General features: G+C 38.2%; 1 protein-coding gene across 1 annotated transcript in view; it reads left to right on the top strand.

Annotated features, from left to right (window-relative positions):
- Positions 1–226: 226 nt before the first annotated feature.
- Positions 227–24,324, top strand: part of LOC311077155 (uncharacterized protein) — a gene marked incomplete at its 5' end in the record, with an annotated part of 138,022 nt that continues 113,924 nt past the window's right edge. Inside the window, 5 exons of the mRNA XM_084138963.1 lie at positions 227–235; positions 476–673; positions 879–1,019; positions 3,330–3,578; positions 16,092–16,275. Coding sequence (XP_083995089.1) covers positions 227–235; positions 476–673; positions 879–1,019; positions 3,330–3,578; positions 16,092–16,275 — 781 coding nt within the window. The remainder of the gene's footprint in view (positions 236–475; positions 674–878; positions 1,020–3,329; positions 3,579–16,091; positions 16,276–24,324) is intronic.

Here is a 24,324-nt window from a genome sequence, read left to right as displayed (position 1 = left end):
CTCCACCTCCAAAAGTCCCTCCTCCTCGTAAATGTATAAAAACCTTACTGTATAGAACTCAGTTAGACTTTGGTGACTGCAGCTACCGACAGCTCGTGTTCTCAATAAAGAATCCTGCTGAAGAAAGAACCAAGTCTCCTGGTCTTCAAAAGCTAAGTTTCCAACATACCGATAAACATGGCATCAAGTGCATGAATATGCATATGCAAATTATATGCAGATGAGGATGTGCACAGTAAGGAAGGCGTTGTAAGCTCATATATGGTTATTTCGGGGAGGAGACGCAGGTTCACAATCTTCCTCTGACTGGGGTTTATAAAGGGGATTCTGCGCAGGTTCTGGCGTACGCTCGCTTTTATAAGTCTGACATTTTTTTGCCGTACAAGATTTTTTGCTTTCGGGCGCATGTACACTTTTAGTAATGTTTATAAATGAGACCTCTTGAGTTTACCTGATGTGTTTCTTTCCCTGTCAGTCAGTGGAGGCGGTGTCTTGCGTGTGCACACTTTACGAACTTGGACAGGGTCTGGCCAACCTGAAGAAAAAGAAACGCTTTGAAGAACTCCATCTGGGCCCTCTCTGCAAGATCCCTCTTATCCACCGAATGTTCAAAATAGATGCAAATACTAAAGATGATGATGTACTTCAGATTACAACTGTGGACGTTCTTAAGGTGAGTCAGCTTGGCATTGGCTGTGTTCTTGACCAGTATTCAACATACTCACTGATTGAATAACTTTATTGTGCCCAGGGGGAAATTCTTTTCCACAGCACTGCACTTGTTTAACACACACAACATAACCAATATAATAGGGAAGACACAATACAGAGAAAAAAAAAAACTATTCCAATTCCCTGTGGTTTTCTGCTTGCTTTAGAGTCTCAGAATATTCCAGAGAAGAAGCACAACACCTAGATTTGACCTTGCTGATTTCCTGAAGCACCTTGCAGACCATTATAGCTGCGAGTCGCCTTATGAACTCGGCATCAGAATCCAGAGTCTTGGGTTGTCCATTTTGGTAAGATTCCCTATTGTTGTTGCCATATTTTTTGGGTCTCTTTCGGAAATGTCTGATTCGGTGTTGAGGGTTCTCACTACAAATAGGAATGCACGATATATCGGCCACCATGTCAGTGTCTGCAGAAAATGTGTCTGAGATATTAAAGCTGATAAACAATGTATTATCTCCTTCAGCTGAGACGCTTCAGATGCCACTGTTCAACATGATGGGATTGAGTTGCTTGAAATATGATTGAATCACTTCAAAAAGGAAAATAGAGTTCAGTGCAACATGTGCAGCGCAAGTCTGTCATATCGGCTACATAAAATTATAAAGAAAACATTATTCAGGGATGTGATTCTTCCGGATAAATCCGGAAATCCGGCTTTTCCGACCTGAAAATGATGCTCTCGTAAATCATGCAAATCCGCTTTTTTCTTTTCTTTTTTTTTTCGGGTTGCGTGCAAAGCGCTCACCCCTGCCAAAGTTTTTGTGCCTCTGATTCATGTCTTCATGTCACTCCGAGTCCGCTAGTAGTCCATTCATTTGTCACGATGGAGGTGGTAAAATCCTAATAATGTATTTTAATAATAAAGTAATTAAATTTGTATTTTTCGTAGATCATCATATAGCCTAATGTGTTTCCAACATTATTTTTGTAGGGGTGGAGCTCGGTACCTCTAGGGGGGTCCGGTGGCATGTAGATATTTAGATATCTGCATCTGATCATCACATTACAATTATTCAGATTCTTAGTGTTAAGCATGATAATATAGTAACATATCACACTGAAGTTGGCTGATTTGAAATGAACATTTATTTAAAATTAAAGTTCTTCTTTTGGCAAAATTACATTTCCTTAATAGCCTAAACAGAGGCTTTACTCCCTTCAAACTTAAATTGTCAATGTTTCATTACATCACTGTTTGAAAACACTCAGAATAATTTTTTGTAACTTTTATAAAGGGCATTTTCCCCCTAATTTTAATAAATGTATGCTCCATCTTTCATTTCAAATTCTTAAATTTGATCACTATATTCAATTAAATAATAAGACACTAGGCTGTTACCAATAAAATTAAATAATTTACATTGAAAAATTATAACTGTATTAAATGAGATTATTTAAAATATTTTTGAATATGCAAATAAGAAATGTTGAAAAGAATGATACTTTATGAAACTAAACCGCCAATAGGAGGCGGCAGTCATTGAGTCATTCATTCAAACGATTCGTTCAAACGGCTGATTTATTCAAAATGAGGCAGTTTATGAATGGGTAATTGAATCTTTGACTCAACCGATTCGTTCAAAACGCTGAATCATTCAGTAATGAGTGTTGCTGTGAGATGCACGATGGTTCTGCTGTGATCTTTGTTTGGAACTATTTTCGCTGCTGAAACAGAACAAAAACAGTCATTGCGTCTAAAATGTAAGTGACTTCATTTTAACTAACGTTATTTGTTTATTGAACTGTTATGAAATCAGTTTTGGTTTCAATCTTGATGGCATTCAGGAAAACAGCTCTCTGGTCGTGTGTAGCCAAGGCTATATTGTTTAACTATAATATGTTATAAATAACTGCGCGAGCCTCAACAGCGCATCTTTGTTACCGTCAGTACATTAGGTAGGCCTATATTATTATCAACTAGGCTATAGGTTATCAGTCGCCACTTACATTATATGAAATAAAACAGAATTATCCTCACGTTTTTGGTGATTCCCTAGTTATTTTTTTTATTTTTATATTAAAAATTGTTTTAATCAGGGCATTTGTACGGTTGGGCAAGTAGTACAATTCTCTCTCACTTTTCCCTTCAAAAAAAGAAAAAAACACACGTGTCCCGAACACAGTCTATGGTCCCTGACAAGCGTTAATGTCGAGCCCTGATATGTTTTCCTTGATTGGTTTTCCCTGAAGAAAATTACGTTGTTGAAAACGAAAGTAAAAGAGTGACGCACGTTCATTGCGTTTTACCGTGATGAGAGTTCCGTGTCTTTATTAAACTCAACTCAGTATATTGATTTATCTATCATCCACCCTTGATTAATTGGAATGGAATGTTTTTATTACTTGGCCCGCCCGCCCCACGGATTATCCAATAAGTGTATCTCACCATGTGACTGTCAGTCCGAGTTTTGTCGAGAGCCGGAGGTGGCCGCCTCATAATTCTCTATGCAGAAAAAATCCTGCATCCTTCAAGAATTTTCCCAAACTCTGGAACTGTGAAACTTGCGCTCTAAAATTCCCATCATTCTTAATCCAATGGTGGTATTTGTTGGGTCAGTACGCAATATTGACAAGATTTGCTCATGCTGTGTTCTTAGATGTTGAATAAGGCGTCGGCTGCTGAGTATTGCCACATGGAAAAGGCCAAAGAAACCATTCTGAAGGAGGTGGATGCCAAAATGTTTGAGATCAAGAAGAGCCTGCTGGATCCCACCCAAGGACCTGTGATCTACTCCCAGGTGGGAAACTCCGAGCTTAGGAACAAATATGCAAATATGACCGCCACCGATGCAGTCCTGGAAGTCTTCAACAACTCTGAAGGCATCTTCAGTGAAACTATGACGAAGGTGAGCAACTTAAGAGTATTCGTTTGCAAGCTGGTTTTCTTGTGGTTTGGATGTTTGATGTCTGCTAACCGCACTGAAAATGCCCAAGTTGCTGTCCTTCATGGGTGGCATCTTGCTAAGTTAAAGCAGTGCTTGTTTTGGCACTCACCTCTATTACTTTTGTGCATACTTACTAAAGGTTTTTCCAAAACTCCTAACAGTGTTGTAGTGCTTCAGACCAAATTCGAGGTAAAGGAGTAGTTCACTTCAGAATTCAAATTGACTGATAATTTTCTCTCCCCCACGTCATCCAAGATGCTCAAGTCTTTCTTTCTTCAGTGGAAAAGAAATTAAGGTTTTTGAGGAAAACACTCCAGGATTTTTCTCCATATAGTGACTTCAATAGGGTCCAATGGGTTGAAGGTCCAGATGTGAGTTTCAGTGCAGCTTCAAAGTCTCGACACGATCCAGCCGAGGAATAAGACTCTCATCTAGACAAACCAGCAGACATTTTATAAACAAAATAAATATTCATATACTTTTAACCACAAATTCTCATCTTGCACTAGTTGAGATGCGCGCAGATCGAGTCTGTTCTCGAGTACTAAAACACTGCCTAAGTATAGCCTAAGTATTAAACTTGAAGGTTATCTCACAATTCAGATGTTTTTCTTACAACTGTGAGTTTACATCTAGGAATTCCAAAACAAGCTTCGGTAAGATTTGCATATGGGCGAACACAATATAGCAGTGTAGTTTTGCTGCCTTTTGTTTGGAGCAGCCTTTACGTAAAAGTCTGTCTTTCTTAAACAAGGTTTGGTGGTTGAGTTCCCATTTGTAATTATTATTCCTAATGAGATGCAAGGGATAGTTCACCCCAAGCTCTCTTATAAAGTACTCTTTCCAGACCTGCCAACATGTACACATTTTTTGTACTCGGCATGCATTTTGACCCATAAGTACGCTTGTACGATTCGCTGCTCTCTAGGTACGCATTTTGTTGCTTCTCGCATTTCGCCGATTTCAGTTTCTATGCAATCTATGACGCAGATTCTGCCGCTGAGCCACAGCGTGTAAGTGGAGTGAAAAGCTTTCGGCCAATCAGAGCCCTGCATGTTAACCCGCCGCCCACCTCCCCCTCCTATCCACATGCTTTGCATTCAATTCAATTCAGTGCCTCAAGCAAGCCAGACTGGCCGGATAAGATACCTAGGCTTTCATGCCATGGCTGAACCGCCACAAAAAAAAGGTTCGAAAAACACAAAGATTTTTAGACCGCTATTGTGAGAGATGGCCTTGCCTCCAGATGTCCAGGCTACCTTATCATGCGTTCTGCACCATCTGCAAGACTGACATCGACATCAGTCACCAAGGAGCAACAGGTAACGAACACAGTCTCACACACAAATACTCACCATGAACGTTTTTTTTTCTTCTCATTTTCCTTTTATTTTTAATATAATTATGTTTCTGGGGATGGGGTCAATAGGCTAACGTTAGCTTATCAAACCGGCACATCCTTACCATTAGTTGGGGAAATTAGTTGGCAGTTAGAAAAGTGGTTGAATGGCTAGAAATCTAGAAGGTTTTAGACAGGCCAGGTGCTGATTAACGTAAGATAAAGGTAACAATTAGGCTATTTTTAGACTGATTTTTAGCTATTTTTATTTTTAGAACATTAAAAATGACCTTGACATCATAACAGGCAGTCCAGCTATGACAAGCTCAGTTCAGTTCATGCGTTAATGTAGGCTAACATGTAAGGGTGGAGCTGCCAATAACGCACCTAAAAGCTGTCACAAAGAACCGGCAAAAGTAGCCTAATGATTATGAATAATGTCAAATATAGAAAGGAGACATTTTAATTGTTTATTAATAAACAAGTGTTTCCTGTATCAGTGTCGTGACGGCTGCAAAGATGAAGTTGACGATGCTGTCTCGCGATCTTCGCAGTAGTGAACGTGCCAGAGAGAAATGCACATTTAATACGGATTACACAAGCAGAGAGCAGTCTGTTTTCTTTCGTTTTGAATTGTTCTGTTTAAAAGTAGACAGGTCTGTGAGTCAAGCAGGCGCTGAGTTTTGGTTAATTTATGAGGCGAGCTCTAGTTCATGCCGGCGCCTCCGTGTCGTGATTATCCCTTGTCTTCTATATTTAATTCTTATATATTAACCCCCTGGGGTCGGCGGTATCGCCGGCGATACCAGCTCGCTTTTTTTCTTATCAGTTAAAAAGAAATTAATTTTGCTCTGTTGACTTTGATATTACAAACAAGTTTCATACATCAATCGATTCTGTTAAATGTGTATTATTTTTGTGTATACTCACAATAAAAACAAAGTGTTGTGCTTTTTGCCAAATAAAGAAAAATAAAAGTGATGCGAGTTCTGCCTTCTCTCTGTCAGTGTAGTCCATTCTGAAACACGTCCGAAAATGAACAATAACTCAGCGAATACTCAGTCAATCAGTCATACAGACACACAGGCATGAAGCTTGAATTCTCTTCTTTTAAATGAAGTAATTTATATAAAAAACAAATATTCTCATCTTGTGAAATCTGTATTAAAAGAGAGCGATTCCAGTCGAGCTCATTAGAGTTCATTCAAAAATAATGTGACCACGCCCACGGAGAGCGCGCGCTATTGAAACGCAAATGTCTGAGGCAATCCACACAAACCTGTGAACGCCCCCATATCAGCTCGAGAAAACACAAGTTTATTCAGATCATTACTTGTTTACACCGTCTCGCAGCGCTGTGAGGAATAATAATAATGGAAAATGTCCCTCAGAAGTGTGGGTATTTCGAGGAGCGAGCTGAGGAATACTGTAGTACATTTTTTTTCCTTCTCACGTGAATCGGGTTTCTGTTTATGAATGAATGAACGGCAGAGATGCGCGCTGTTTACCACAGCTCGCAAAAAGACAGTTTAAATTTAAATCGCGTGTGTGAATGAATGATGATGTTTTAGCAAACTGTATTGCTATACTGAGATGAGTAAAAATTGACTGAAATATGTTGAAATAAAATGTAAACTATTTGTATAAGCAACGTATTAAACTGCAAATTAACATTTATATGCCCTAATATTTCATAAAAACAACGTTACAGTCAGGCGAAACATATGAAAGACAACATTTTGTTGACTAGATTTGGGTACAGTTTTTACTGTAGAATTTACTGCCACATCAAATAAGCTTTTGTTTAGCAATTTCTGCTCATATGTTCTCTCTCTCTCTCTCTCTCTCTTGACAAAAATAGCATTTTATATATATATATATATATATATATATATATATAAAATGCTATTTTTGTCAAAAATAAAGTCATAAACTGAGATGTTAGATGCTCCAATGTTCCAACTAATGAATACCTACATATGATAAAATGTAGGCCTATAATCATTTTTTTTACAAAGAAAGAGTACACTTGAAATATTGTTGAAATTGTAATTATTGTTGTAATTGTAACCTTTTTAATAAAATAGCAAAACATATTTACAAGATAGATGTAATCGATATCTTAAATGGTCAATATAAGTCTTCTTCTAAATATATCTTTTGTCCTTGCATTCATTCTTGTGGGGCTCAGTCAGTGTCACACCTGAATGAATGGCTCATTACGCATAATGGGTGGGACATTGTATTCTCAGGTGTAAACTACTCCTCGCATATTGGCTTTCCAAGCAAAACCTGTTTTACACAATTTAAATCAATGTATTGTTTTATGTGAACGATAAACCAAGACTATTTTCACATAATTTTGAAGCGACAACATCCATTAGTCAAAAGTCTTATTGACACACATTTAGTATGAGTTTTGTGGTCTTATTTCAGCAACTTTCATTTTTATTTTTTTCAATAACCACATACATTATTCTCTTAAAAATACAAACATCTACATACATTTTGTTCACATATTATGGTAGGCCTGTTTGTGCTATATAGAGTGAATTTACACCTTTGCCATTATCATGTTTATAAATAACTGAAAAAAGCAGGTCATACAGACACACAGGCATGAAGCTTGAATTCTCTTCTTTTAAATGAAGTAATTTTTATAAAAAACAAATATTCTCTGTTTATGTAATCTTTATGAAAAGAGAGACATGTCAGTCGTTCTCATCTCAGCTAATTATTTTTAATGTGACTCCGCCCACGGAGAGCGTGCGCTATTCAAACGCAAATGACTGAGGCGATCCGTGCAAACTGTGAACGCCCCCATCAGCTCGAGAAAACACATCAAGCTTATACAGATCATTGTACTTGTTTACACCGTCTCGCTGCGCTGTGAGGAATAATAATAATAATGGAAAATGTACCTCAGAAGTGCTGGTATTTCGAGGAGCAGATGCAGCTGAGCTGAGGAAAACTGTAAGTTTTTTTCATTCTCAAGTGAATCGCGTTTCTGTGTGAATGAATGAACGGCAGAGATGCGCTGTTTACCACAGCTCGCACACTCGCGTTTCTGTGTGTGAATGAATGATGATGTTTTAGCAAACTGTATTGCTATACTGAGTTGGGTAAAAATCGACTGAAATATGTTGAAATAAAATGTATTTGTATAAGCAACGGCAACGTATTAAACTGCAAATTAACATTTATATTCCTTATAATAAAAACGAAAGACCTTTGTTACAGACATATGAAAGACAACATTTCATTGACTAGTTTTGGATAGATTATATATTTTTACTGTAAAATATCTGCCACCTCAAATAAGCTTTTGTTGCCCAATTTTTGCTAATATGTTAAATATAGTATGTTTTGTCAATGTAGGCTATATTTAAAGTAATGAATCCTTAACTTTGAAATATGTATGATAAAATGTATACTTTAGTTTTTACAAAGAAAGATTACACTTGAATTTTTGTTGTAATTGTAACCTTTTTAATAAAAAATATATATATTTACAAGGTAGATGTAAACAAATGTTAAAAGGTAAATATAAGCCTTTTCTTTAAATAATTTTTATTGTGTTTTATTATGACCGCCGCTAGCGTAGCTAGCGAAAGCAGTTCCTATAGGGATTGTCAAAGTTTTTTTTTTTTTTTTTTTTTCGTCATCTACTGAATTTTTTCGTCAACGATACCAGGGACACCGAAACACCGGGGAACATGAAATTTGGTGGGCATGTAGCCCCACTAGACTTTTACGGAAAAATTTCGTTTGGTCCCCGGGGGCCACTACCCCCCCGCGCTGGGCCCCCCCAAACCCAAAAAATGCAGTTTTTCCTAAATAACTACCTGAACCGTGGCACCGAGGATGAAGAATTTTTTATGGTATGTTGGTCTACTAGACTTTTACGGAAAAATTTCGTTTGGTCCCCGGGGGCCACTTCCCCCCCCGCGCTGGGGCCCCCGTGAATTTTTCGTCAACGATACCAGGGACACCGAAACACCGGGGAACATGAAATTTGGTGGGCATGTAGCCCCACTAGACTTTTACGGAAAAATTTCGTTTGGTCCCCGGGGGCCACTCCCCCCCCGCGCTGGGCCCCCCCAAACCCAAAAAATGCAGTTTTTCCTAAATAACTACCTGAACCGTGGCACCGAGGATGAAGAAATTTTTATGGTATGTTGGTCTACTAGACTTTTACAGAAAAATTTCGTTTGGTCCCCGGGGGCCACTCCCCCCCCGCGCTGGGCCCCCCGTGAATTTTTCGTCAACGATACCAGGGACACCGAAACACCGGGGAACATGAAATTTGGTGGGCATGTAGCCCCACTATAGATTTTACGGAAAAATTTCGTTTGGTCCCCGGGGGCCACTCCCCCCCCGCGCTGGGCCCCCCCAAACCCAAAAAAATCAGTTTTTCCTAAATAACTACCTGAACCGTGGCACCGAGGATGAAGACATTTTTATGGTATGTTGGTCTTAAGGGCCCACATCAACCTAGCCCATAATCGATTGTCAAAGTTTTTTTTTTTTTTTTTTTTCCTCATCTGAATTTTTCGTCAACGATACCAGGGACACCGAAACACCGGGGAACATGAAAGTTGGTGGGCATGTAGCCCCACTAGACTTTTACAGAAAAATTTCGTTTGGTCCCCGGGGGCCCCTCCCACCCCGCGCTGGGCCCCCCCAAACCCAAAAAATTCAGTTTTTCCTAAATAACTACCTGAACCGTGGCACCGAGGATGAAGACATTTTTATGGTATGTTGGTCTTAAGGGCCCACATCAACCTAGCCCATAATCGATTGTCAAATTTTTTTTTTTTTTCTCATCTGAATTTTTCGTCAACGATACCAGGGACACCGAAACACTGGGGAACATGAAATTTGGTGGGCATGTAGCCCCACTAGACTTTTACGGAAAAATTTCGTTTGGTCCCCGGGGGCCACTCCCCCCCCTCGCTGGGCCCCCCAAACCCAAAAAATGCAGTTTTTCCTAAATAACTACCTTAACCGTGGCACAGAGGATGAAGACATTTTTATGGTATGTTGGTCTTAAGGGCCCACATCAACCTAGCCCATAATCGATTGTCAAAGTTTTTTTTTTTTTTTTTTTTCGTCATCTGAACTTTTCGTCAACGATACCAGGGACACCGAAACACCGGGGAACATGAAATTTGGTGGGCATGTAGCCCCACTAGACTTTTACGGAAAAATTTCGTTTGGTCCCCGAGGGCCACTCCCCCCCCCTCGCTGGGCCCCCCCAAACCCAAAAAATGCAGTTTTTCCTAAATAACTACCTGAACCGTGGCACCGAGGATGAAGAAATTTGCAAAGTATGTTGGTCTTAAGGGCCCACATCAACCTAGCCCATAATCGATTGTCAAAGTTTTTTAGTTTTTTTTTCCCGTCAATCTACTGAATTTTCCGTCAACGATACCAGGGACACCGAAACACCGGGGAACATGAAATTTGGTGGGCATGTAGCCCCACTAGACTTTTACGGAAAAATTTCGTTTGGTCCCCGGGGGCCACTCCCCCCCGCGCTGGCCCCCCCCAAACCCAAAAAATGCAGTTTTTCCTAAATAACTACTTGAACCGTGGAACCGAGGATGAAGAAATTTTTATGGTATGTTGGTCTTAAGGGCCCACATCAACCTAGCCCATAATCACTCATTTGTGATTTGCGCCCCTCCCATAAAAAATTTAAATGCAATATTATTCTGCTTTAATCGCCCCTATCTTTAGTGGAGATGTTCAGAACTGCACCATTTCATGTGTATGATTAACTTGACATCCTCTGGGGGTATGCTAAGTTTCGTAGAATTTCATCCATGGGGGGGTATAAAATAAATTCATTTATGTGCACATTTAGTGACTGTACACTCATCGGCCTGTAGATGGTGCTGTTGAGCGAAGGGTTGCTGGTTTAGGATGATACTGTGACACACACACATGCAGGAATACAAACAAACGCAAGCATGCACACACACTGACATCCACAGGCACAGACACACACCCATACACACACATACAAATCCACATGCACAGACACACACACACAAACACACATGTACGCACGCACACATACACGCACAGACACACACAGACACACACATACACAAACACACACACATACACACACACACACAGACAGACATGCACATACTACTACTTTTTTTAGGTATCAGCCATATACCCGATTTACCAATACCCAATGTGTTATGCTTGGGCAGTATACTAATGACGTGGGTGGGACATGTTTCATGCCATGTTAGATCACATCCTGAGAGTCTACGCTTTCAGAAAATATATAGTTTATATAGTTGAATCAGTTTTCTATTCATGGTACAGACCAAAATGTATTATGTGTACACTTTCTTCACCTAAATCCATAAAATCCCATTAATTTCAATGGGACATTTACTTAAGTGTTCTACTAGGTACAGTGGGAATGAGTTTAATTTTGTTAACATTGTTTTTTTAAAACTCTGGGACCAGGGCTACAAGATAAAACCACTTTTTTGGGGAAAAAATGTTTTTTATTTCAGTAAAACACAACAAACCCATGCCAAAGTCAGATAACAGACTTTTACCATCAACAGGCACCTCAACCGTTTGGTAGAGGTTTGTATAAATTGAATGGGAGGGTCCTTTGAAAAAAAAAAATACAGATTTTTCATACTTAGTATGTATAAGTATAAGTATATATACTATTTTGATCCCGTGAGGGAAATTTGGTCTCTGCATTTATCCCAATCCGTGAATTAGTGAAACACACTCAGCACACAGTGAACACACAGTGAGGTGAAGCACACACTAATCTCGGCGCAGTGAGCTGCCTGCAACAACAGCGGCGCTCGGGGAGCAGTGAGGGGTTAGGTGCCTTGCTCAAGGGCACTTCAGTCGCTTTTTACTGTTAACCACTGTTATGGATGTGACGTTTTCACATTATGGATGTTAAGTGTCTAAATTAATGACTTGTGATAAAACTTAAATATTAATGGCAAATAATTACAAAACTCTAAATTATCCATGATCCACAGGAATACTCCAGACAGTCTTTTAAAATATACAACTTATATACATAAACACGCAATACAGCCAAATTGCTCCACGTCATTTATTTTTGTGGAAAGCCAGTGCAGGCCTGAGCGGCGGTCATATTTTGTACCGCCATGCGGTACATCTAGTTATTGACAAATTTGGGGAGAGGATACATATTCCAAAACTGAAAATACAGTATGAGAATTAACTGCACAATTACTAGACATGTTTTCCTTGGATATTTTACAATTTGCAAGCACAATTTGTGGAAAAATAAAATAAAATTGAGATGCTTCCAACTGTGAACCAATGCTCTTGCATTCTTTCTTGTGGCTATAGGTGACACACCTGAATGAATGGCTGTATGTGGGCCCCATTGTCTCCTCAGGTGTGAATCACTAAATATGCATGATGGTGTTGAATAGTTGACGCCCTTTGCGCATATTGCCTTTCCAAACAAAAAGTGTTTTACAAGATTTAAATCAATGTATTGTGTTATGTGAATGATTAGGCAGGATGATTTTCACATCATTTTGAAGAAAAAACTCTAGGCCACGACATCCATTAGTAAAGTCGTATTGACACATATTTAGTATGTGTTTTGTGGCCTTATTTCAGAAACTTTAGTTTTTAGTTTTTTCAATAACCATGTATAAACATTATTCTCTCAAAAATACAAACATGTACATGCACGTTGCTCACATATTATGGTAGCCCTGTTTGTGCTAAATATAGTGTAATTACACCTTTGCCATTAATATGTTTATAAGCTACTGAAAAAAGCACAAATGTCAGGGCATGTCACCACAAAGTTTTTTGGAGATCAAGATCTACGGACCATCAGGGCAGAAACACTTTTCTCAAACTTTATTGCTGAGCACAATGTGCCAGTGTCTATAGCTGACCATGCTGGACCATTATTTAAGAAGATGTTTCCAGATAGTCAAATTGCCCAGCAGTACGGCTGTGCCCGAACCAAGACAGCAGCTATATTGAACACACTTTCCTCAAATGATGAACAGGTCATCAGTGACCTTATGAGCGGTTCCCAATTCAGCATTACAACCAATGGTAGCACAGACATGGATGATGTCAAGCTTTTTCTTTTGGTTGTCCGTGTCTATGATCCCAGTGTTGGAAAAATAGTTGTAGTACTCCTGAAAATTGTTGAGTGTAGAGAGTCTACTGGCGAAGGGATATACAATCTCATTGACCAGGAACTAAACAAAAGGAAAATACCATGGGGCAATTGTGTAAGCTTTTCTGCTGACAATGCCTCTGCCATGCAGGGGATAAGAAAAGGTGACGCAGCATTCATTAAGTCACAGAATCCCCACATTTACATGGTCGGCTGTGCATGCCACCCTAATGCATTTAGCTGTTGAAAAGGCTTCAAGGAGTCAATGTATTGACATTGAAGACATGCTCATCTTTGTCTACTACTACCTTGACAAGAGTAGCAAGAGGAAAGCTTTGCTGCATGACCTACAAATGCTGTGCGACACTGATGTGAGGAAGATTTTGAAATTATCCTCGACCAGATGGCTGGCTCTTGTGGCAAATGTGTCAATCGACTCCTCCAGCAGTGGGAACCTCTGACTCTGTTTTTTGCTGAAGAGGCAGCAGGGAAGAAGGCAGCTAAACCTCTCACATCCTCAGCTCATCCCTCTCTGAAGAGCCCAGCTGCCCCTAAGCACCTACCTCGGGTACCTTGCTGTCTCAAAGACTTTGTCCTCCAGCTTTTTGAAGACCAAAGTCCACTAGAGAAAGTCCAAGACCGGACCAAGCTCCACACAGCAACAGGCAGGGCCTACACCAAAACGACAGCAGACAGGACCTACAACCAAACAGCTGCCGGCAGGACCAAGCACTACACAGCAGTCAGCTTAACCACCTAAGGGGTTTGACTTAAACCAATTTGTTTTTAAACAAAAAGAAATGGGCAAAAAACAGAGGGATCTGTCCAAAAAGAAAACAGAAAAGGAAAAGAAGATAGAAAAAACAGAGGTCACAAAACCACAGAGGTTGTATCCAAGCTGTATGCTCTTTTTTTAAAGAGAGCTATACCTTTATTTGAAACCGCAAATCAGAACCTGCAGAAAGAAGAGCCATGTGTGCCCATATTGCTGCAGATATTGGAGCTACAGTTGCAAAAAATGCTTTCGACGGACGGCAAACAGCTAAATTCTCCTCACTGACATACTTCATAGACAGGTTCCCCTGCTTCTTGGGAAATGGTGTTGCAGTGGATGAAGTGGAGGAGGAGTTTCGGCTCTTTCAGTCCTCCACCTTGAATGATGGTTTTCTTACCAAACGGGCTGATGAAGCTTGGAGAGAATTAGGTGTGATGGAATCAGGAGGGAAGAAACTTTTTGCAAACCTCTCCACAGTTATGCTTGGGGTGTGTGTGATTTTTCACAGCAATGCAGACTGTGAAAGGATTTTCAGCTTGGTCACTAAAAACAAAACACAATGTCGTGCTAGCCTGAGCACAGAGATGCTTAGTTCTCTGGTGACAAGAAAAGTCATGATTGCCTTCAAAGGCAGCATTTGTTACAAAGAGACTTTCACTGACGCACTACTTAAAAAAGCCACATCTGCAACCTTTAACAAGTTAAACGATGCAAAAGTTTAAACACTATGCATGGTAAATTATAATTTTGTTTTTGTTTTTAGAAAACTGATTTTGATATTAATAACTGCTGGTTTTGCACATTTATTTAATGTTTTGATTTATTTATTTACAAAGAATGTCCTCAGTTTACTTCTATTTCTGACGAGATTTTCAGGTGGAAGAAGTTTCCATGGGCTATGCCTCCTGTACAAAATGTTTGGAGTGATTGCAGTAATTGTATAACATTTATGGTCTACTTGTATATGGTTATGGAGTAACTAATAAATCTTAATTGGTGAAAGTATATTATGTGTATAATATGTATTATAGTGTTCGGTATATCATAGGTTTCTCACAGGTGTGTGTGCAACAGTGGAGTGTACATTGGCGGTGGGCTGTCAGGTTCTTGCGCACACACCGGGGTGGGGGGGTTGTAGTACTCATAACATTTATTGAAGGTTAGCAGGTATGTCTTTCTCGTTTTGTTCCAAACCAGAATCACATACTTTCTACTTACCAAAACCCAAAAGGAGATTTTATTTGTTTGGTGTTTTTAATTACGACTGGAACTGAAGCTTTCAAGCTTCAAAAAGTGTGTGGATGATGTAGAATTAGAATTTTGGGTGAACTATTCTTTTACTTCATGCTTCATTCCTGGTAATTGCAGTGGTAATTCCTTTCAGCTGTTTAAGGATGTAAATGGGTTTAACGATGAGAGTCGGAGAGGGATCGGTTGCTTTCCTCATTAATGTGATGTCATGCTCATCATCTGCTAATCCCACACAGAAATGTTTCTCCAACGACTTGCATCATAACCATTGAGTCTTTATGGTCCTCATGCAGTTGCTCTTTTGATTGACCTTTCCCTCTTCATTCACTTTAAGCCATTCTTTGTACATATCCTTGAACTTATTCATGCCATTTCTGCTATGGTTTGATTAATTGCAGGGTTCCCACAGGTCCTTGAAATCCTTGAAGGTTTGTGAATAAAAAAAAATAAAAAAAATTAATGTCCTTGGAAAGTTTTTGAAAGTAAACACACACAGATACAGGCCCTTGAAAGTGCTTCCATATGATTCCCTCCGATCCGCTAATGTGTTATTCCGCCAACACTTCGTGGTCTATGCGCACTAGCTTGCGCATTTACGTTAGTCACGCGCGTTTACGTGTTACGTTAAGTGTTTGCTGCGTGAGGTACTTTGTGTTGTACGTTGCCATGACGTTCACGCGTGCAAAACTGTAACAATGTATCTTACAGGGTAACACGATGTAACCTTGCTCTTACTTGAAATGTGTCCCACATTAAGTCCTTGAGTTTGAGGGTATTGGACCTGGAAAGTCCTTGAAAGCTCCTTGAATTTGAAGTTAACCGAGGCGTGGGAACCCTGTAATTGAATCCGACTAAGAACATGAATGTTTCTACTTTATAACGTGTTATGGAAACGACTGATTGTGCTTGTTTTTTTGTGTGTGTCCTCAGGATATTCAGGCATTCCTGACATGTGTAATGAGAGACAGGCTAGCTAGAGCCCTATTCCAGCTTGCTATATGCTGTGGCTCCTTGGACGCGCCTCAAGACCTGGTAGATAAAGAGAAACCTCAGATAAAAGTAGAGGCAAAGGAAGCTACGGAAGAGAGAGCAACAGAGATGCTCCCCACTGAAGGTGTCCACTTCATCACCTCATTAGTCATCTTATTCTCCTTTCGAGTTTTAGCACCCTCTAAGGTTAAGGCCCTGATGTACTCACAGCAAAGTCATGTTTTTGTCCTCCACTTAGGGTTTAAAAGTGAACATCCAACGGCATTTAGATGAATACGTCAATATGTGCTGCACTTTCCTCTCAATAACACAATAAACACACAACAGAAATGAGAAAACAGCAGTTCAGAAAGCATCTGTTCATAGAGATGTGGAAATGTTTATATACAAACTCTACTGTCTCGTCACGTTTACTCAGACAGCACTTTATACAGTAGATGCGTTACAGTATTAAACATGAACAACAATATCAGAGTCTTTCAGTTAGAGTCACAGCTTCGGTTTCTACTATAAAGCGGCTGTTCAGTGTGTTCATGTTTTTACTCGCGTCTGAACAGAAGAAATTAACCAGAGATTCACACCTCAAAGAGGCACACCCACCTATACATCATCATCACACCGACCAATAGAGACAGATCACATTCAGGCCAAGCTCACACCGTCATCAGTCCAAACGTCTATATTGACTTTGTATTGTGTGAAGCTGCCTCCTTGTTATTTATGACTTGTAACAAAAACAAAACGATGTCTAAAAGCTGCTATGTGACAAGGTGTACTGCAAACAAGCTAAAAAAAACAACAGAAATAAGTGTTTATAAGCTGTCGACCCCAAAAAACGAGCGTTTAAAGGTCCCATTCCATGGATTATTTTATTATTTTATAATGTTTCCTGGGGTGCCCTTATAATGTTAGTATGTTTTTTAGATCAAAAATTGTTATAATTTAGAAATAAAAGGCATATTTCCTAGCCTGATTTCATCCCCTGAATAGAACGCTCTGTTTGAAGGGGCGTGTCTGCTGTGAGACTTCAATGTAAACGCCCTCTGCTGTGATTGGCTTTTAGTGATTTGATATAGCCAGCAGCCATATCACCCTGTAGCCCAAGACTGGTTGCCCACTAAAGCTAAGCAGGGCTGAGTCTGGTTAGTACCTGGATGGGAGACCTCCTGAGAAAACCAGGTTGCTGCTGGAAGAGGTGTTAGTGAGGCCAGCAGGGGGCACTCACCCTGTGGTCTGTGTGGGTCCTAACGCCCCAGTGTAGTGACGGGGACACTATACTGTCAAAGAGCACCGTCCTTCGGATGAGACGTAAAACCAAGGTCCTGACTCTCTGTGGTCATTAAAAATCCCATGGCATTTCTCGTAAAGAGTAGGGGTGTAACCCCGGTGTCCTGGCCACATTCCACCCTTTGGCCCTTACCAATCATGGCCTCCTAATAATCCCCTTACATTGAATTGGCTCTATCACTCTCTCTCTCCTCTCTCCTCTCTCCACCTATAGCTGGTGTGTGGTGAGCGCACTGGCGCCGTTGTACTGTGGCTGCCGTCGCATCATCCAAGTGGATGCTCACACTGGTGGTGGTTGAGGAGAGATCCCCTATATAAATGCCTCATTCTATTCTATTCTATTCTATTCTATTGGCTGCTGTGAGACTTCAGTGTAAACGCCCTCTGCTGTGATTGGCTGACATGCTTGCCTTGCATATGAAATATCTGGCATTACATGTAGAACTATCTGGAAAACTTTTACTATTACAGCTATTATACATTTTTACTATTACAGCTATCGGGATTAACGAATCGTGAGAAGTTTTTTAAGTATTTAGATCTATTTCAATCACATAAAAGGTTGCAGTGATGAGCACTGAGCAGATGACAGTCTGTTGATCGCGTTAAAAAAGATCTTATCATTGCAACGCAGTTTCTGCACTCTCACTGATGATTTCACCAATGCAAACATGAGGTATATAAATACAGTAAGCGCTTCGTTGTGCAGTGTAACAGCGTCATTGATTTCATTTAATGAAATCAATATTTTTCAATGATTCAATGAACAATCACTTGCTTCTTTCCCATGAATCAGCCGTTTGAACAAATCGGTGGAATGAATGACTCCCTCAACTCACTTATTAAGACAGTGACTTGCCGCCACCTACTGGCAGTTTTAGTTTCACATTTAAAGAAGCCTACACTGTAATTAGAGCATTAAAATTAGAAATCAGTTCATATTTAGCAATCTCATAGCTTTATTTATGCAATTGTAAATGTAGTGTTACCAGATCTGATGCCATTTCTGTGTCACCTCTGCACTGCAAAGATGGACTTTGATTTAATGATTTCATTTGACTGTTATCAGTGGTATTATTTAATTATTCTAATAGAATTTAATTTGAATGTTAGAATTTGACATGAAAGGTGATGCATACATCTACAAATTCAAAATGTCCATTTATATGTGAAAATGCCCCTGGAAATCAATTTAAGATGGCAAATATTACCCCTTAATTAAAAAAGGTTCATTTCTGTCACTGCTGTGAACTGACCACTGCATAGAATATGAAAAATATGAATATCTTCGTCAGTCAGCAGTCAACAACAGGCCTAAACCAGCCATGGCACCAAGCACAGAAACACAATCAGCAAAATATTATCTAATTATTATCAACAAAACTTTGAAAATATTGAGACTTATTTTGTCAATGTTGCACACCCCTAATGCATGGTATTAATTTTGATTTCTTCAGGTCTTAAAGGGTCTTAAAAAGGTCTTAAAAAGCCTTAAATTTGACTTGTGTGCAGAAAGTGTGCAGAAACCCTGAAGTTATTTGGGAGCTGACTTTGCTCAAAGAGGTAGTGAAATGGGAGGATCTGATAGATAAGAGGATCTGATAGATAAAGTTAAAGAGGTTATAAGAAAATATCCAGCTGCAAGCAACTCCATTAGTGAACTGGAGAATGGCTGCTCCCTCTTATTTTGGTCTGCACTGCCGTTAAAAACCTACTCCGTTTGTCCAGTTGTAGATGATAAACAAACAGGAGCAAAGTGCCTTGACAGTAAGAGTATATACAGTTATATAGACAGGTACATAAACAGTTCCTTGTTCTTAAAAGGATAGTTCACCCAAAAATGAAAATGACCCCATGATTTACTCACCCTGAAGTCATCCACCTCCTAGATGTTCTTTCAGATGCATACAATCAGAGTTATATTCAAAAATGTCCTGGCTCTTCCAAGCTTTATAATGGGAGTGAATAGGCACCATTTTTTTTTTAAGTCCATTCAGGTGCATCCATCCATGATAAAAGTGCATCTATCCATCATAAAAGTGTCCCAAACTGCTCTGTGGGGGGGTTAATAAAGGCCCTCTGAAGTGAAGCGATGCATTCATGCAAGAAAAATATCCATATTTAAAAATTCATCAACTAAAATATCTAGCTTCCGGCAGACGGACGCACACAAGTCGACTTGCGCTAAAAGAGTAACACTAGAACTTGACGAACAACGTAATGACGAACGCAGTTGCCCAGCCCTGTGTGTTTGAACTGCGAGAGGCGTCAATTGCCGTTATTATGTTGTGCGTCAAGTTCTAGTGTTTCTCTTTTGGCATAAGTCGACTTTTTAAACATGGTTTTAAATAACTTTTAAAAGTTTTAAATATGGACATTTTTCTTTCATGAACGCATCGCTTCGCTTCAGAAGGCCTTTATTAACCCCTGCAGAGCCGTGTGGAGCACTTTATGATGGACAGATGCACTTTTATGATGGATAGATGCACTTTAATGATGGATAGATGCACTTTTATGATGGACTGATGCACTTTTATGATGGATAGATGCACTTTGATCATGGATAGATGCACTTTTATGATGGATAGATGCACTTTAATGATGGATAGATGCACTTTTATGATGGACAGATGCACTTTTATCATGGATAGATGCACTTTTATGATGGATGGATGCACTTTTATGATGGACAGATGCACTTTTATCATGGATAGATGCACTTTTATGATGGATTTTATGATGGATAGATGCACTTTTATGATGGATAGATGCACTTTTATGATGGACAGATGCACTTTTATCATGGATAGATGCACTTTTATGATGGATAGATGCACTTTTATGATGGATAGATGCACTTTATGATGATAGATGGACTTTAATGATGGATAGATGCACTTTTTTGATAGACAGATGCACTTTATGATGGATAGATTCACTTTAATGATGGATAGATTCACTTTTATAATGGACAGATGCACTTTTATGATGGACAGATGGACTTTATGATGGATAGATTCACTTTTATGATGGACAGATGCATTTTTATGATGGATAGATGCACATTTATGATGGACAGATGCACTTTTATGATGGACAGATGCACTTTTATGATGGATAGATGCACTTTTATGATGGATAGATGCACTTAAAATGATGGATATAGATTCACTTTTATAATGGACAGATGCACTTTTATGATGGACAGATACACTTTTATGATGGATAGATGCACTTTTATCATGGATAGATGTACTTTTATGATAGATAGATGCAATTTTATAATGGATAGATGCACTTTTATGATGGGTAGATTCACTTTTATAATGGACAGATGCACTTTTATGATGGATAGATGTACTTTTATAATGGATAGATGCACTTTTATGATGGATAGAAGCACTTTTATAATGGACAGATTCACTTTTATAATGGACAGATGCACTTTTATGATGGATAGATGCACTTTTATGATGGATAGATTCACTTTTATGATGGATAGATGCACTTTAATGATGGATATAGATTCACTTTTATAATGGACAGATGCACTTTTATGATGGATAGATGCACTTTTATGATGAATATATGCACTTTTATGATGGATAGATGCACTTTAATGATGGATATAGATTCACTTTTATAATGGACAGATGCACTTTTATGATGGATAGAAGCACTTTTATAATGGACAGATTCACTTTTATGATGGACAGATGCACTTTTATGATGGATAGAAGCACTTTAATGATGGATAGATTCACTTTTATAATGGACAGATTCACTTTTATGATGATAGATGTACTTTTATAATGGATAGATGTACTTTTATGATGGATAGATTCACTTTTATAATGGACAGATTCACTTTTATAATGATAGATGTACTTTTATGATGGACAGATTCACTTTTATGATGGATAGATGCACATTTATGATGGATAGATGCACTTTTATGATGGATAGATGCACTTTTATGATGGATAAAGCACTTTTATAATGGACAGATTCACTTTTATAATTCTACAGATGCACTTTTATGATGGATAAATGCACTTTTATAATGGACAGATTCACTTTTATAATGGACAGATGCACTTTTATGATGAATAGATGCACTTTTATGATGGATAGATGCACTTTAATGATGGATATAGATTCACTTTTATAATGGACAGATGCACTTTTATGATGGACAGATACACTTTTATGATGGATAGATGCACTTTTATCATGGATAGATGCACTTTTATGATAGATAGATGCAATTTTATAATGGATAGATGCACTTTAATGATGGATATAGATTCACTTTTATAATGGACAGATGCACTTTTATGATGGATAGATGCACTTTTATGATGGATAGATGCACTTTTATGATGGATAAATGCACTTTTACGATGGACAGATGCACTTTTATGATGGATAAAAGCACTTTTATAATGGACAGATTCACTTTTATGATGGACAGATGCACTTTTATGATGGATAGAAGCGCTTTAATGATGGATAGATTCACTTTTATAATGGACAGATTCACTTTTATGATGGACAGATGCACTTTAATGATGATAGAAGCACTTTTATAATGGATAGATTCACTTTTATAATGGACAGATGCACTTTTATGATGGATAGAAGCACTTTAATGATGGATAGATGTACTTTTATGATGGATAGATGCACTTTTATGATGGATAGATGCACTTTTATGATGGATAGAAGCACTTTTATAATGGACAGATTCACTTTTATAATTCTACAGATGCACTTTTATGATGGATAAATGCACTTTTATAATGATAGATGCACTTTTATGATGATAGATGCACTTTTATGATGGATAGATGTACTTTTATAATGGACAGATGCACTTTTATGATGGATAGATGTACTTTTATAATGGATAGATGCACTTTTATGATGGACAGATGCACTTTTATGATGGATATAGATTCACTTTTATAATGGACAGATGCACTTTCATGATGGACAGATACACTTTTATGATGGATAGATGCACTTTTATCATGGATAGATGCACTTTTATAATGATAGATGCACTTTTATGATGATAGATGCACTTTTATGATGGATAGATTCACTTTTATAATGGACAGATGCACTTTTATGATGGATAGATGTACTTTTATAATGGATAGATGCACTTTTATGATAGATAGAAGCACTTTTATAATGGACAGATTCACTTTTATAATGGACAGATGCACTTTTATGATGGATATAGATTCACTTTTATAATGGACAGATGCACTTTCATGATGGACAGATACACTTTTATGATGGATAGATGCACTTTTATCATGGATAGATGCACTTTAATGATGGATATAGATTCACTTTTATAATGGACAGATGCACTTTTATGATGGATAGATGCACTTTTATAATGGACAGATTCACTTTTATAATGGACAGATGCACTTTTATGATGGATATAGATTCACTTTTATAATGGACAGATGCACTTTCATGATGGACAGATACACTTTTATGATGGATAGATGCACTTTTATCATGGATAGATGCACTTTTATGATAGATAGATGCAATTTTATAATGGGTAGATGCACTTTTATGATGAATAGATGCACTTTTATGATGGATAGATGCACTTTAATGATGGATATAGATTCACTTTTATAATGGACAGATGCACTTTTATGATGGATAGATGCACTTTTAAAATGGACAGATTCACTTTTATAATGGACAGATGCACTTTTATGATGGATATAGATTCACTTTTATAATGGACAGATGCACTTTCATGATGGACAGATACACTTTTATGATGGATAGATGCACTTTTATCATGGATAGATGCACTTTTATGATAGATAGATGCAATTTTATAATGGGTAGATGCACTTTAATGATGAATAGATGCACTTTTATGATGGATAGATGCACTTTTATGATGGATAGATGCACTTTTATGATGGATAAATGCACTTTTACGATGGACAGATGCACTTTAATGATTGATAGAAGCACTTTTATAATGGACAGATTCACTTTTATGATGGACAGATGCACTTTTATGATGGATAGAAGCACTTTAATGATGGATAGATTCACTTTTATAATGGACAGATTCACTTTTATGATGATAGATGCACTTTTATGATGGACAGATGCACTTTTATGATGGACAGAAGCACTTTAATGATGGATAAAAGCACTTTTATAATGGACAGATTCACTTTTATGATGGACAGATGCACTTTTATGATGGATAGAAGCACTTTAATGATGGATAGATTCACTTTTATAATGGACAGATTCACTTTTATGATGGACAGATGCATTTTTATGATGGGTAGAAGCACTTTAATGATGGATAGAAGCACTTTTATGATGGATAGAAGCACTTTAATGATGGATAGATTCACTTTTATAATGGACAGATGCACTTTAATGATGGATAGATGTACTTTTATAATGGATAGATGCACTTTTATGATGGATAGATGCACTTTTATAATGGATAGATGGATAGATGCACTTTTATAATGGATAGATGCACTTTTATAATGGATAGATGGATAGATGTACTTTTATGATGGATAGAAGCACTTTAATGATGGATAGATGCACTTTTATGATGGATAGAAGCACTTTAATGATGGATAGAAGCACTTTTATGATGGATAGATGCACTTGAATGGACTTAAAAAAATGATGAAAAATGATGCCCATTCACTCCTATTGTAAAGCTTGGAAGAGACAGGACATTTTTTAATACAACTTCGATTTTATTCGTCTGAAGAAGAATGTCATACACTAGGGCTGAACGATATTCTGTTTTAACATCGACATCACGATGTGCGAATGAGCGATAGTCACATCGCTGGAACAT

Source organism: Abramis brama (assembly GCF_963993115.1).
Source record: "Abramis brama genome assembly, contig: SCAFFOLD_43, whole genome shotgun sequence".
NCBI classification, from domain to species: domain Eukaryota; kingdom Metazoa; phylum Chordata; class Actinopteri; order Cypriniformes; family Leuciscidae; genus Abramis; species Abramis brama.
The sequence above is the reverse complement of the archived record's forward strand: the minus strand, read 5'-3'. Positions and strand labels throughout refer to the sequence as shown.